Genomic DNA, 14,376 nt, shown 5'->3' on the forward strand with positions numbered 1-14,376 from the left:
CAAAAGTTTAGTTATTAAACTTCAAGATCTCCATTACTGAATGACTGTGCAATCTGAGTGGAATATTCTGTGCATTTTCACAAACTGCACATAACCACCCTATTGAAGGGAAACCTGCAGACCAGTGCTGTTCTGTAATTCATACTGTGTGCTCATTTATCTGATAATTTACATTAATGCCAGTGGGACTTACAGCCTTAATATGCTCCATGTTTCGGGGAGAGTTACACAGAAATGTACATACTAATTTACACTCCATTTTTAACCTCCTATTCAACCAAAATAAAATGTATATTGATCCTTGCAAATCTGTTCACAATAACATTTTCTTCTGACTACTGTGAAACTGGAAGATATTTATATATCATATACTAGTCTTTATGTATATCTAACATATGTTTATGTGTATATGAAATATGCTTTAAAGGCAATTCCCATGTACTGCTTTTTCAAATGCATGGGGTTAAGCTTAAATTAATAGGTATAGATATTTCAAAGTATCTGAAACTTTTTTTCATTGTGTATTGAAAATTAAACTTTTCAAAGGCTTTTGAAAAGAAACTCTGTCAAAACATTGCTTTTCAGATAAAACAGATTTTCTTTCTCTTTTAGGAAATCCATCATAGGCATGAAAATCTGTCTTGTCAAAAATTGATCTAATCAATCTATTTCCACAAGAAAACTTCAATTTTATGAGATATTGGCCAAAAAAACAGAACTAAAGCTGTTTTATTATTTTTTGCAGGTTTCACTGCATAACCTGCATCATCTATATGCTTTAAAGTAAGCATAGGTAGTTTATAGTTTTGACTTTGATGTGTTTGTGGCATATTCAGAAAAGGAAATTTCACACAAAATATCACTCATACCAAGCCCAGAATGACATATAAACCGTAGCAATCATCAGATAATTCTTCAGACATGCAATTTCTGGAAACACTATGTTTTATCAAACACTTTGAAAATGGACACTCCTTGTCATACAGTTGCCAGCTACACTGAAGTTTAAATACTGGCATTTTAATAGAAAGAGATTCAGTTTCAGATACTTCAACTTTCATTCATGTAATTTAGGACCCACCACGGCCCCCTTAGGATATGTTATAATAAAACATCTGCTGTGAGGATAAAATCACAAGGAGGCATCCAGGCTAAGTCAGGAGACATAACATTTAATAATGAGCTGCATGTGAAGACCCATTGACTTGATGAATGGTAGGTATTGTATGGAGCAAAAAAGTCTTACAGAACATCCATCACAGGTGTAGTAACACAGGGGACAGTCGCTATCTGTATTTTTTTAATTATTTGGAGGGGTTCATTAACACAATAAATATAAATGTGATTTCCTCTTTCTCTTTGCATAGTTGTTTCTAACCTCACACAATGATGGGAATTAGAAGATGTGAAGAAGATTAGATTGTAGATTGGCATTTATTTCTTTGATTTGTAAGTATTTATAAGGCAATAGTACATATATTCACTAGGCTAATGTTTTCCAAATTCTTCATTGATTTCTCTTCTGTTATTTCAAAGTCACCTTTATTGAGATATGCATCTGCTACATTCTCCTGTCAGAGACAGGATACTAGGCTGAATAGACTTTCAGCTTAATCCAGTCTAGCTGTCATAAAGTCTTACAAACTCTAAGTTCCAGAAACGAAAAGGATCAAAATTATTAGTGGAGACTCAAAAATATAATACAATCATACAAAATAATTACTATCAGGACTCCTTTACTTTACAAACATATAAAATGAACTTACTTTGAGGGTAAGAAGAGGGGAAAAAATCCTTCCATTATAAAATATAGTCACAAAGCTTTGAACAAATAAATTCACACACTGCAGAGTACGCACACACACGCATGCAGGCAGGCATGCACGTATGTACACACACAGGTGCACACATACACGCATACATACACACATGCTTAGAGTTTACACTGCATTCTTCTGATGCCATGATTATTATTTTATTTGTACACCCACCTTTACTGCACATTCTAAACAAACAATAGACAACAGTGTAAGGACTTTTTTTTGCTTAAAACTGCAACAAAACAAGTCTCAACATTTGCAAAACATTCCTTTATTATTAGAAATAAATTATTTTGTATAAAAATTAGCATGCATTGACCATTGCATTTATTTTAGCATAACCCAGGACTTAATTCAGTCAGCTGTCACAAGAAACAAACTCATCTTCTTTTACGAGTTGAACAATGTAGGACAGGAAAGGAAATTGTCACAATCACAAAAAAGTACTTACAAATATAACATCAGACATGATTTATTTCAACAGCATTTTTTTTCACAAGCTAACATTTGTTTTCCTTTTGTGATTTGCTTCCATTTGTGATTTGCTTCCTTTTGTGAGTGAACAGTTCAGAAGCTTGACACTCTGTCTCTATGTTATAAAACTGGACTTTTCCTTCCCCTGTCTCTTTTTGCCTTTTGCTTGTGTTTAATCCTTGTTCTTTAGGAGACTGACTATTGATTTGAATGTAGACTACTGATATTTTCAAGACTGAATTCTGGTGGTGGTAAAGTCTATGTTTGCAAGATCCAGTCCTGCAGATCTTCCAGTGAATTTCATCCCTGCTCAGTTTGCCTGATTGCTGTAACTGACATAAGTTGTCTTGGTAGAGGAGGCTGTAAATCAAAAGAAAAAGAAACAAACCAAAAAACAAACAACAACAACAACAACAAAAAAAAAAACAACAAAGTTCAGGATTTTTAGAATAAAGAGAGGAGGAAAAAATCATATTTAGCATTTGAATTCAGACAATGTCCTGCTATATTTCCAAACAATATGGTCCATGTTCATGGAATAAAGAATGTATAAGGATGTATGTAAGCAGTATATAAACTGGATCTCAATTTCTGTCTTCATGACAATTTATTTTTTCTATGATTTGGGGAAGCAGAGGTCAACAGAAAGGAAAAACGATGAGTGGTTTCAGCATACCCACAACAGAATTTCAACACCTTGTGTTATTTTGTCTGAATTCCATACAAAAATTTTTTAATTTAGAGACCGGATTTTTATTTCTCTTCTACTGTTTGAAGACAACATTGCAGTTAGTGGTGGTTTGTCCATCCAAAAAGAGCCTTATGTTCCTTGAAAGGAGCAAAACCTAACCCTTTCCAAATTAGAGAAACTGAGCAGATAGTCCCTACAGAACATACTATCTGGAGAAAATTATGGTCTCCTTATGTTGATGGCCAGCTGATCATGTCTTCTTTTGATCTAAGCTGATACTCCTTGTTCAGAATGAAGCAATATATTGAATTAAACAGCTCCACTATTGCAAAACTAAACAACTAGGAATCTTAAGAAAGTTTGTTTCAGGTTCTAGCCCTTACATCCTTGCTATTAAGAAATATAAAAAAATATGCTATAAAAATATGACTCAAGTCATATCAGTCAAGGTTAATTTAATGGTTGGAGGAGAAAAGTGATTACATCATGTCTCATAGTTAGTTCTCTAATTTTAAATCACCTGGGTACATGGAAAATCAGGCTGATGGGGGACTGAGTCTCTTATTTCTCTATAATAAGGTCTATGTTACACTGCATAAAGAGGAATTTGACTTTCTAAATATGTTTTATATTCCGTCTGCTACAGACATGTTCTGCTTATGATAGTGAAGATTGCAGCTGGCAAGATGAAAATAACGGGACGGCAAAAAAAGTTTCCTGGTCTATAGATTCAAATTTTCTATTTCCATACCTTTCTTCAATTTGTTTCTTTTTTCTATATACAGTCTGGTGAGAACAGCTGAGATAGATAGGAAAAGCATTCTTTATGCTAACTCCTAAATTCAGCCCAACAGTCTGATGATTTGTGAAGAACAGACTACAGAAACTGGGCAATGACAGTTTCTCTCTTCTGCATCATGGATTAAACTAAATAAAAGATCACTAAAATGGATGCAAATTAATAGTGGTTAGTATAACTAAGTTTACTTCTTGATATTTGTCATGTTTCCTTAGATTTGCTGAGCAATTTAAATCTAATACTGCATCTGCCATTTTTTAAGACACAACAGAACCAGACTATTTAATTCACATATTACGATAATCCTTTTCCCTAAGAATATATATATAAGCATGAATAATAAAACAGAAGCTGCAAAATGTAATTTTTATTTCTTTCACTTGCACAGGTAGTTCCAGTACTTTGTGTCTAGAAAAAGCTAATTCATGAAAGGACTGCTTTTGGCACACAAAGCAAGTCTTGCTCATAGTTGATCACAATATTCGAGCACCAGCATGAAATAGCTTTATTTGCATGGATTGGGACACTTGAAGCAAGTATAGCCTAATTTACATCTTTCAGATCTTTCAAATGGGATGTACTACTCTTCTCTGAACTCTCTCATGCTCCCACAGCTGGATTTCTGAGAGGATTCTATTTTTTCTTTTGGCCTGCTGAGTTCCTACTCAAAATAATGCAGGACTAATGAAATGGCACCAGGATCTTCAAGCATAGAAGGATTTTTTTTTCCCAGCTAATAAATAACAGATAAATGTTCATCTGCAAACTCTGCACACTTGGGAACAAAAGGATAGAAAGATCAGAACTTATTTTTTTCCCTTTCCCTGAAAGTAGGGTCAGATACATGATCAGTTCAAGTTAGACTACCACATTATCCTGTATGAGTTGAGTTGAGTTCTCTGATAAGTTTACATGTGCTTGTTTTTAGCCCACAGCAATGTAACATAATCAGATCTATCACAACTCAGTAAGCTGAATTATGTGAGGACATTTGCAGGAATACAATATAAAATACAAAAATAATAATTAACACACCTCTGCTGATATAATTTTTTAAATTACTGTAACTTTGTTGTGTATCTGAGAAGTAAACAGTTTTGATAGAATTAATATAGAGTTGATCAAGAAACAAAAATTATCCAGTTGAGTTCTGAGTGTTGTTACTTTAAAAAATTATAATGCAGGAATTTAATGTAGACAATGGTTTGAAATATATTAAAACTAATCTCATCTCCAAAGAGTTTTTGTGGTTTTTTACTTTATAAATATTACATGTGTCTTTTTAGTTCTGTGGAATTAGTCTAGAGTTCATGATTGGGGATCTGAAAGCTTCAGCAGCTGGTGTCCTGCTCTTTAAGACTGTTAGCATTTCACAATAATAACGTGAACCACATTTGGCAAGCCTAGATGGCCAGAAAAAGTAATGGAATTGGCTCAAAATATTTCTGAGAATAAACACACTTTTATGGCTCCAGTTGCTACTTTGCTGTTGAAACAAAAAAAAGAAGAAAATAAAAGAGCAATGTAGAATGATTACTATGATCTGACCTATATTCATTTAATGTACTTGTCATTGCCTTCTGTAACCACACCTGGATAGTTTTTTTTAATCCTTTTTCCCAGAAACAATTTATTTTTCACTGAATATGGACCTATTCCCACAAATAAACCCATGAACATATTCATGTGGAAGACAACACAGAATAATGGTCGTTACATGGAACAGGACAAACTAGATAGAGCAGAGTTGTCTCTGGATGGGAAGCAAAAGGGATTACGTGACTATCGCATCCTGTTTCTCACCTAGTTATGAGCACTGCTATCATTTCTAGTGTTTGTGCTTGGTAAAGGGGGGAAACAATCACTGCTCACTTCTGGTATACTGGAAGTAGACTGACACTTTGCAATCAGCTTCATATGCTATCACTGAAAAGAAAGCTCTATCTTAGATGCAGCCACTGCAAGAAGAGGTTTTGTGGTGCTGAGAAGTTGTTACAAGTGACACAGTGAAAAGGACTTATGCTGCATTGTGCACTTAAAATGCACAGGAACTGTCAAATGCTTTGACAATAAGTATTTCAGGGAAGAGAGAAACCCATCTTAAGGCCTAGAACTCAATTACATAGGGAGAGCTTTCTGGAGTGCAGATGACTTGACTGAATTTTTGCCTATGAAGCATTATGATGGATGAAAACCTTGTCAGGATATACTCCTAGTGAGCTCAGAATTACATAGGTGTGTTACTGTTAGTCATGTTTAGAGCACAGTAAATAAGCATTACCCTGCAGTATTGGACTATTTGAGAAGCAGACTTGATTCCTCTGGCATCTGTTTCTATGAATTATGCATAGTCATAGTTTAAGAAATCTCAGTCACAGCATTTCTTAATTAGGTACAGTAGATAAACATCAGATATCCAAGACTTTCTTATTAACACTCTTTCTCACCCCACTCTGAAAACCCTGCTTTAACCTCTCCTTGGAAGTTTATAATTTTTCACACTCAGCAAAATCCATGTCTATTTTCCTTTTTTCCTTCTGAGTTTTCTGAAGAGTTGCAAAATTACTGAGTCTTTCATACTTCTATTCTATTATTTGATCCACAAATAATTTCTATGCCTTTCTTTGTCCTTTGTTACATATCTCAGTCTGAAGCTCTATAAGCCCATAGCTCACTCTAGCAGTTTTACACATTTTGAAGGGTCATGAGTTTTTCCAGTGAAACAGTTTGCACCCAGTGTCCTCCATACATCAGCAAGCATAGTATAATATAGTATGGTGGAGTTATGGACTACTTTTATATAGTCTTCAATCTGGCAAACTCTGATAGATTTCAGTAGGGGTATTCATTTATCAGAAATAAGTACAATAATTTAATGCAAACTTGGTACTGGCTTGTCTCAATGTGCTTAACCAAAACAGTACTACTTAAACACCAATATCATCCAAAAGCAATAAAAATTAAAAATAAACCATGTTGTTTGCAGTAAAATGACTGAAATGCTTAGCTGCCACAGCTGCTACCCATCTAATGTGACATTGTTTTTTCAGAAGAAAAAAATTGGCAATTTCTCTGCACTGGGTATAAGCTTAATGTCTTTGCTCATTGTTGATTATTATTGTTATTAGGAAGTCCAGTTTATAAAATGGTATGTCATGTGGTGGAATGAGAACTATAACTTCTGTTTTTATCTGTACCACAGCAATTTTGAGATGTAGCAAGATTCAAGAACTTTCCTGACATGGGGAAGAATTTTTTTCCCATTAAAAATCTATGATATATCAGAACATGTTTTAATTAAGCTTCACAAAAATTATCATGATTTTGTATCAGGATGAGTGAGACCAGAACAAAAACCTGGATGAGAAGCATTATGCTGGGAAGTGTTACTCATGAGTTGTGAAAAATGAACAATCCAACAAATATGAAGGTAGAAAGGTAAAAAGCATTATTTTCTCTTCCATATCTGACTGCAAAATAAAAACAATGGTAGCTGTTTTCATTGTAGTTTTTTTTTTTAACAGCCTTTGAGTTTTGAATATACAATGATGACCATAAATACACCTCATGAACTGTCAGGACATACCACTGGCACAGCAATGTACAACACATCAAAATAGCACTAGCTAAAACAAACAATTTTTAAAAGATGTGGCGTTTCAAAATCTGCTTGTGCTTTTTGTTTTCTACTAGTCTCCTGTGAAAATGAATTTCTTTGAAACAGCTCTAGACATTCCTGCATTCAGCAGTACATGAATTCTGACACATCTCTGGATTCATGCAGAACAAGCAACAAAAATAATTAAGTTTATTATTAAAAGAAAGTGCATTCTTGTGAACGTACATCTATTAAGATGTGCTGCCACTCTTGACCAAGTCTACAGATGACTTACTGTTGGTTTCAAGACTTTCACACAGTTCAGTCTTGACTTCTCCATTTGGTCTGTCGTTTCCTTTCTGTGACAGTTTGCTTTGCATTGTAGCAGCTGTCACCACAGCCTTGAAGCTCCTCTTCCGCTTTTGAACATTCTGCTCTGGATGAAAAATGATAATATAAACCTTGGGCATGTAGAGCATGCCCAGAGACACAGAAGCACTTAAACTCATGGAGATAGTCAGTGTTGTTGTCTGGATGTACATCTGGGGAAGAAAAGAAACAACATAAAAAATCATTGTTGTATTGATTTAATTCAGAAGGAAAACAAAGTAGCTATCTTAAGAGTACTAGGTGGAAAAGGAACATCAAAAGGACCCTTGGCTTTGGTTGTTTTTAATTATAGCCGAGTATGGCTGTTTCCTGTTGGGTTCATAACCTTAAGAGTAGGTGGTAGAAACAACATAATATTCATGAAACTTCCTTCTCATAAAAGTAAGAAAGATGGTGCAACAAACACATTTAAAAAAAACCAAACCAGTATGTCTGGACAAGAAGACAGGAATGACAATAGAGTTAGCCTTGTGTCATCTACTTTAACAGACAGAACCCTCTACACCAATATGCCACACGGTGATTCAACAGTGTGTGCAGCATGGCTCAACTGACAGCAGCATAATGCAGAATCTAATGGAATCTTTTATATACTCTGAGTTTCAAGCCTGAAAAAAAAATTAGCTTTTCATAGTGATGCTTGAATATTCCTGATGGTGTTGGAGGGTTGATTTTTTTGTTTTTTTGTTTGTTTTCCATCCTACTTTTGAATTCTAATCACAATGTTCTGTTGGCACACAATAAAGTTATTAATATGTCATGGTCCTAACTAAGAAATCAGAAAATTGAGGAACCATGAAATTATCTCACAGAAGATCTCAGTTCTCTATAGATAGAAAGGAAAAATAGAAAGGAAAAATCTGGCATTTCAGAGTGAGTCTGTCTATTTTTTCTTATCATCTACAAAAAGAAGGTAACTCTGGTATTCCATAATACTATAAGAGAAAATGCCAATAAACACTCCTTAAGAACAGCAGACAGAAATTTGTTTGATGAAGTATTTAGCTAGTATATTACCAATACTAATTGTAGTTCTGCTCAACAGTTATTTCTTTTTAGGAAATTATTTTTTATTAGCCATATTATGAACAAAAATACTTTACAGTTCTGTGTTAAGTAGGAAATCTCTCAGTAATCCTTGTTATATTGGAAAAGATACTGAAGAAAAACATGCTCAGTGCCTTCACAGATGATTCAGTGACGTTGTCAGGCATGATTTTAAGCACTGGCCAACACTATCACATTAACCTGAAGACAAGATGGTAAGTCTGTCTGCAATGTCAGCTTCAGATCATCATTTTTTATGAAGTGCCCTTGGGTGACTTGGCCCTTGGCAGAAAAGTAGAGATATAATAAACTGTTGTGCACTATTATAGCCAAACCATTTAATGTCTTTCAGCCTACAAAGTTTTTCTATTAGATACTTTCTCCTTAGGGATCACAAATAAACTGTGCTCTCTCACATAAAGCAATCTTAGGTAAGAAAAAAACATGGATTCTGAATGACCTTATTAAGTAACTGTATAATTGCACAGAAATACAAATACTATGCCAAATACTACCATAAAAAGAAGCATAGCCCAGTGTAGTCTTCAGGAAAACACTAAAAATTCCTGAATATCTGTAAAAAGCTCAACCCGCTTTCAGGGGCAGCACCAGCCTGAAAAGACAATCAGGACTGTCTGTTGTGCTGAGGAAAGGTACAGGAGTAACACCTTCCTTCATTTGAATCACACATCAATTCAGTAAGTGAGGAAATAATATACTCTTTCCTCACACCAGTGAAATAATTCTATTCCTATCAATCTCCAAAATGACAGTGGTGTGCCTGAAAGCAGAGCTATATTGTGCATGAACATTTCTAATGAAAACATGACATGGCCACACTAATAAGGAAGTTTTTTCAGACTTCTGTGGAAGGACCTCTATGCAGATGCATGTTCACATGCAGACACACCAATGCACATGTCTGTTTCTCCCTGAACCAAATGGACTGATCTCCAAACAAACTGGTTCAGCAGTGGCTTTTAGGGTTAAGCATTTAATTAAGAGGCATCCAAAAGCAAAAGTATTTTGGTTCCTAAACATGAATATATTTCCTGATGGGATTTTCAAAACTGAAATCATTGTAAGCAATACATTTTAAAAACTGTACTGTGTATGGAAATTCCAATAAAAATTATTTTTGAAGCCTTACCATTTTTTAAAATCCAAGTCGTGGCAGTTAACTGCTACTTAAGCCTCACCCATGCATTTTGTAACAATGCCTGGCATTTAAATATATTTTGGGGTTTTTATTTCTTAACAGTAGTACTCAAGTTCTAAGAATTGACTTTCTCTCATGGTTCAGTGTAAGAGTGATATGATAAAAAGGATAAAGCTCCAAATGTTATAGGATAAAATATGTGCATTATTTTATTAGTAACATTAACAAATTTATACATTATAGGAGATCTCAATGATCTTTCTAGCAATAAGAGATGCCACGGTGCCAAGATCTTATTAAAGAGATTTCTCTTAGTGTGTCAATGTAAGCTTGAAGGTTTACATTCAACTAAGCTACCTAAGTGAAACAACTCTGAATCTCATCATAAACTGAAAAAGTAAGATCCTAAGGGCTTCGGCACAGGTATTTTTCATTACATATATAATTACATCTAATCTATTTTCTGTGGACTTAACCGCTGACCAGCACAAGAGCATCTTTTAAAAATCCAAATCAGTTAGTTTCATATTGCTGATTACAGTTCATATGCAATGGGGTTTATTTCTAATGATTTCTGTGCTTTTGAACCAGCCACTATAGTTATTGAAATATCAACACTAGGGTGAACTGGGAGTTTTCTGACAGGACAATTTTCAAAGAGTGATTATAGTTTTTAAAGAGCTTCAGACTCAGGGATCCTGTTTTTCATGGATCCCTCTTACTACTTACCCTTTAATGAAGCCAGTGAGAAAAGGATTTCGAGACACTTGCTCAATCTTGAGGGAAAGGCTTTGAACATACACTTACACAAACACATTGTGGGTGTGCATACAACTATCTGATTTCATAAGCTAATGCAATTGCATTCTCAGCTGAAGGCTGAGTTGAGAGTCTGAGTCTGATTCCTTTTCCTACTGTAATCATAGAATAATTTGGGTCGGAAGTGACTTTTAAAGGACCTCTAGATCAGCACCCCTGCAGTGAGCAGGGATATCTCAACTAGATCAGGTTGCTCAGAGCACCTGACCATGGATGTTTCCAGGCATGGGGCATTTACCACCTCTTCTGGCTAAACTGCTCCAGTGCTTCACCTCCTTAATCATAAAAAAATGCCTAGTCTGAATCAACACTCTTTTAATTTTAAAACCACTACCCCTTGTCCTATCTCAACAAGCCCTACTACTTTTTCAAGTGGTCATTTGAAGGCTGAGAATCTGTTTATAGGATGGTAATATCTCTTGCATTTTATCCTTCTTGGGAATCCCCATTCTTGCAGCCCAATGAAGCCCAAGTCTAGCCAACAGGATACCACACACACTTGGTTTGACTTTTCTCTGACTCTTACTTGTTTTATTCCTGACAAGAGGACTATGATGTTTTATGGCTGTGCATTCTGGGTACTTTTATTATTCTGGGAATATAACTACCTGTAACTTTTACCGAATTAGATGCTCTAAAAATAAGGAGCAATGGAGCAACAAAAGTAGTTCAGTTTAATAAGATATGAGGTCTGAATAATTTTTCATGTGTCTCACAGTGGTAGCTCACTTGAAGATACAGAAGAATAAAGGTCCCTTTTTACAATGATTCATAGTTACACAGAAATGAATTTCAGCACTCCTCACACCAAAATCCCTTCTGAACTACAAACTTTTTGTCTGATAATGCCTTTCACAAATGTAACAAAGACTGCTATATCTATTCTCCTTGTTCTTGACAGTCAAAGGATATGTCAGAAAACTAAAATCATGGTAGTGCAAGGAAAAACACCCTTTAAACTATGGGAAATACTTGAGGCCTAAATACCTTTATGTCTCTATCCTCCACCTCAACCCCACCCCAGAACTGACACTTTTTATGTACAATTTATGTAACCTCCACAATTGACAAAGGATCCATCACAATAGACAGTCCCTTGTGAAAAAGATTCAGATCCCTGCTCAGACACATGATTTCTCTATTCCACAAGTGACCTGGACCCCTTCCTCATCAGAAGCTTCCTACAGGCTTGGTAATATAACCTTCAGATTATCCTAACTCAGCAGCTAAAATAGATAATGGCCATTGATTCTAGGACTATGTGTGTCTTTCTACTTTGAAACCGAAAACATTCCACAGGAAACATTGCGCCAATGAAACATGCTATTTTAATAAAACACAGATACTCTAATGAGTTCTCCAGTTTCAAAGTGCTTGAAACTGAATTGCCTCCTTGGAAAGCTGAACAAATTTCTATGCATCAAAGCAGGTGTGCACACTGAATTGTCCCAATGCAGGTAGCTGAATGACTGCCTCTCAGCCAGGCTTCACTGCTAGGAAATAAAATATCCCTCAAGTTCCCAGCAGTGTCTCATCTGTTTGGTGCTTCCTGAGGCAAAGTTCAACACAAAGCAACTACTTTCACTAAAGGAAAAAAAAAGTAGCAATGTCACAACCTTGTCCAGATTGCTTCCCTGTTTTGAGTCCTCCCCTATTTTTACATATAAGATAATATTCAGAAACTATCGAGAATTGCTGATTTTCTCATGCTATTTATTTTCTCTTTTTCTACTCAGGTTTAATAAGTCAAATAGAGAACAGACTGTTCCCTAATCTGGTTCTAATAGTATATCCTGGAAAAGCATAGGGCTATTGTGATGTCTTGAGTAAATTTAATGTATTTTCCACTTTGGCACAAGCTCTCTAACTCCCAGTAGTTGTAACACAGATGAAAAAAAGTCCAGCAGTGAGTGAAGTGCTAAATCACTGAGGGAAGTCTTGGTACATCTCAAACTATGAGTGTGCCTAGCATAGACTCAACTCAGCTACTTGCAGTCCAAAGAGAAGTGGATGTTTGAAAGGACACAGCTGGTCTAATGGCTCTCATTGACTAATTCTATACAATTTGCCCTTTAGAAGTCTCTTTCTCCACAGGATAGAGCAATAGCCTTGGTATCAAACACTGGAGTTTGAACCATCCTGCTGAGACAGATAAACACAGGCACTCTTGAACGTGTCCCACATTGCTAGTAACAGAGCAGAAGATTGAGTTATGATTTAATTTTTCCTTTATCCTTGTTATCAAATTCTACATGTCTCTTATGTGAATCTCGGTTGCTTCAGCCAGTTTCATATTATAAGGACAGAACTGCAGCAAGCTTTTTTTCCCAACAGATTTTTTTGATATCATTCCCTCCTTCTAGACTTCCCTTCATTCTCAGCTGCTAGAAACCTTACCAGATCATTTCTATCCAGGAGATAAATGATACATCATAAAATGAAGATACATCTCATCTATCTACAGGCATCCCTCATATTGGGAAAGACAGGAAAATGGGCCTTCTTTCTTTATGGTGGAGACAGCATGAGTCTTTTTATTCCCAGGAAAACATTGAAAGCATTCATAGCCATCTTCCATGTGCTGCAGAACATAGAAGGCTTAGAAAAAAGACAGTCCTTTTCTTCTTTTAAAATAATGCACATGCCATACACTGCAATTACTTTTGTGTGTGTTGCTGCTTGCTGAAGAGTTGACTGGCTGACAAAAATTATATTTCACAGTCCTGTTCACAAATTAGAAAGAAAAGCCATGCAATGGATTCCACATCAAAAAGACACAAGGAAAAGCCTGGATACAGAAAATATATATGAAATACATTTGAAACCAGGAGAATGTAAACAGGAGGTAACAATGCTGACAAGGAGCCAAAAACTAACCAGAGGATTCATGCTTCTCTGCAGAACCCCATAAGCCTACACCTACAGGTTTTTATTTCTTTCACTGCAAAACATACTTTTCTGTCTTGATCTGTGGGAAGAAAAATTTTTGAAGGAAAACTTGTACATAAGAGGTACAAGTCAGTCATTGTTTGGCTTATATAACAAGATTATTTACCAGGTATAAGATAAACTTCACTGAGTGAGTCTTCTTCAAACATTTGTTCAGTTAGAAAACATGGGAAGCTATGGTACTTACATATCCTTTAGCCTTTTGAAAACATTCCTTACCAAACTAGCAATTAAAATGAAGTTGAAAGAAGAAAAGTGAAAGCCTTCTCACAAAATGAAACTACAACATCTAAAAGATTATTATCTCAAGTAAATGTAGACTATGATTCTTCACACAGCAGAAGAAAACAAATCCTGAGAAAACATACAGTCTTTAATTTATTTTTAAATTTCTGCTGCTTTCACAAAGTTATGAGAAATGAAAGCACTAACAACTGATTTCAAATTAAATGTGTGCCACATTTAAAAAGTATCAACTTCCATTAAAGCTTGGATGTGAGAGGAGCTATAAAAGCTCAGAGGAGTCTTGGTAGAACATGTATATACCTGCATTTCAGAAACTGAACTATGGTAACTATTTCACTTCAGATTTTCCACTTAAGTCCAATTTTGACCATACCTGCAATATTT

General features: G+C 35.3%; 1 protein-coding gene across 3 annotated transcripts in view; it reads right to left on the minus strand.

Moving 5' to 3' along the window:
• Nucleotides 1–1,719: 1,719 nt before the first annotated feature.
• The window catches only part of GRM8 (glutamate metabotropic receptor 8), a 315,395-nt gene continuing 302,738 nt past the window's right edge, over nt 1,720–14,376 (minus strand). For 2 of the 3 annotated variants that reach the window (XM_063155393.1, XM_063155394.1), the window contains 2 exons: nt 7,678–7,924; nt 1,720–2,654 (listed from right to left, as the gene is read on the minus strand). In XM_063155393.1, coding sequence (XP_063011463.1) covers nt 2,605–2,654; nt 7,678–7,924 — 297 coding nt within the window. In that variant the 3' untranslated portion in view covers nt 1,720–2,604. Of the gene's footprint in view, nt 2,655–7,628; nt 7,925–14,376 lie in introns of all 3 variants that reach the window. The other variant, XM_063155395.1, reaches the window with a different exon arrangement.

The sequence above is a fragment of the Melospiza melodia genome, chromosome 4 (genome assembly GCF_035770615.1).
Source record: "Melospiza melodia melodia isolate bMelMel2 chromosome 4, bMelMel2.pri, whole genome shotgun sequence".
NCBI classification, from domain to species: domain Eukaryota; kingdom Metazoa; phylum Chordata; class Aves; order Passeriformes; family Passerellidae; genus Melospiza; species Melospiza melodia.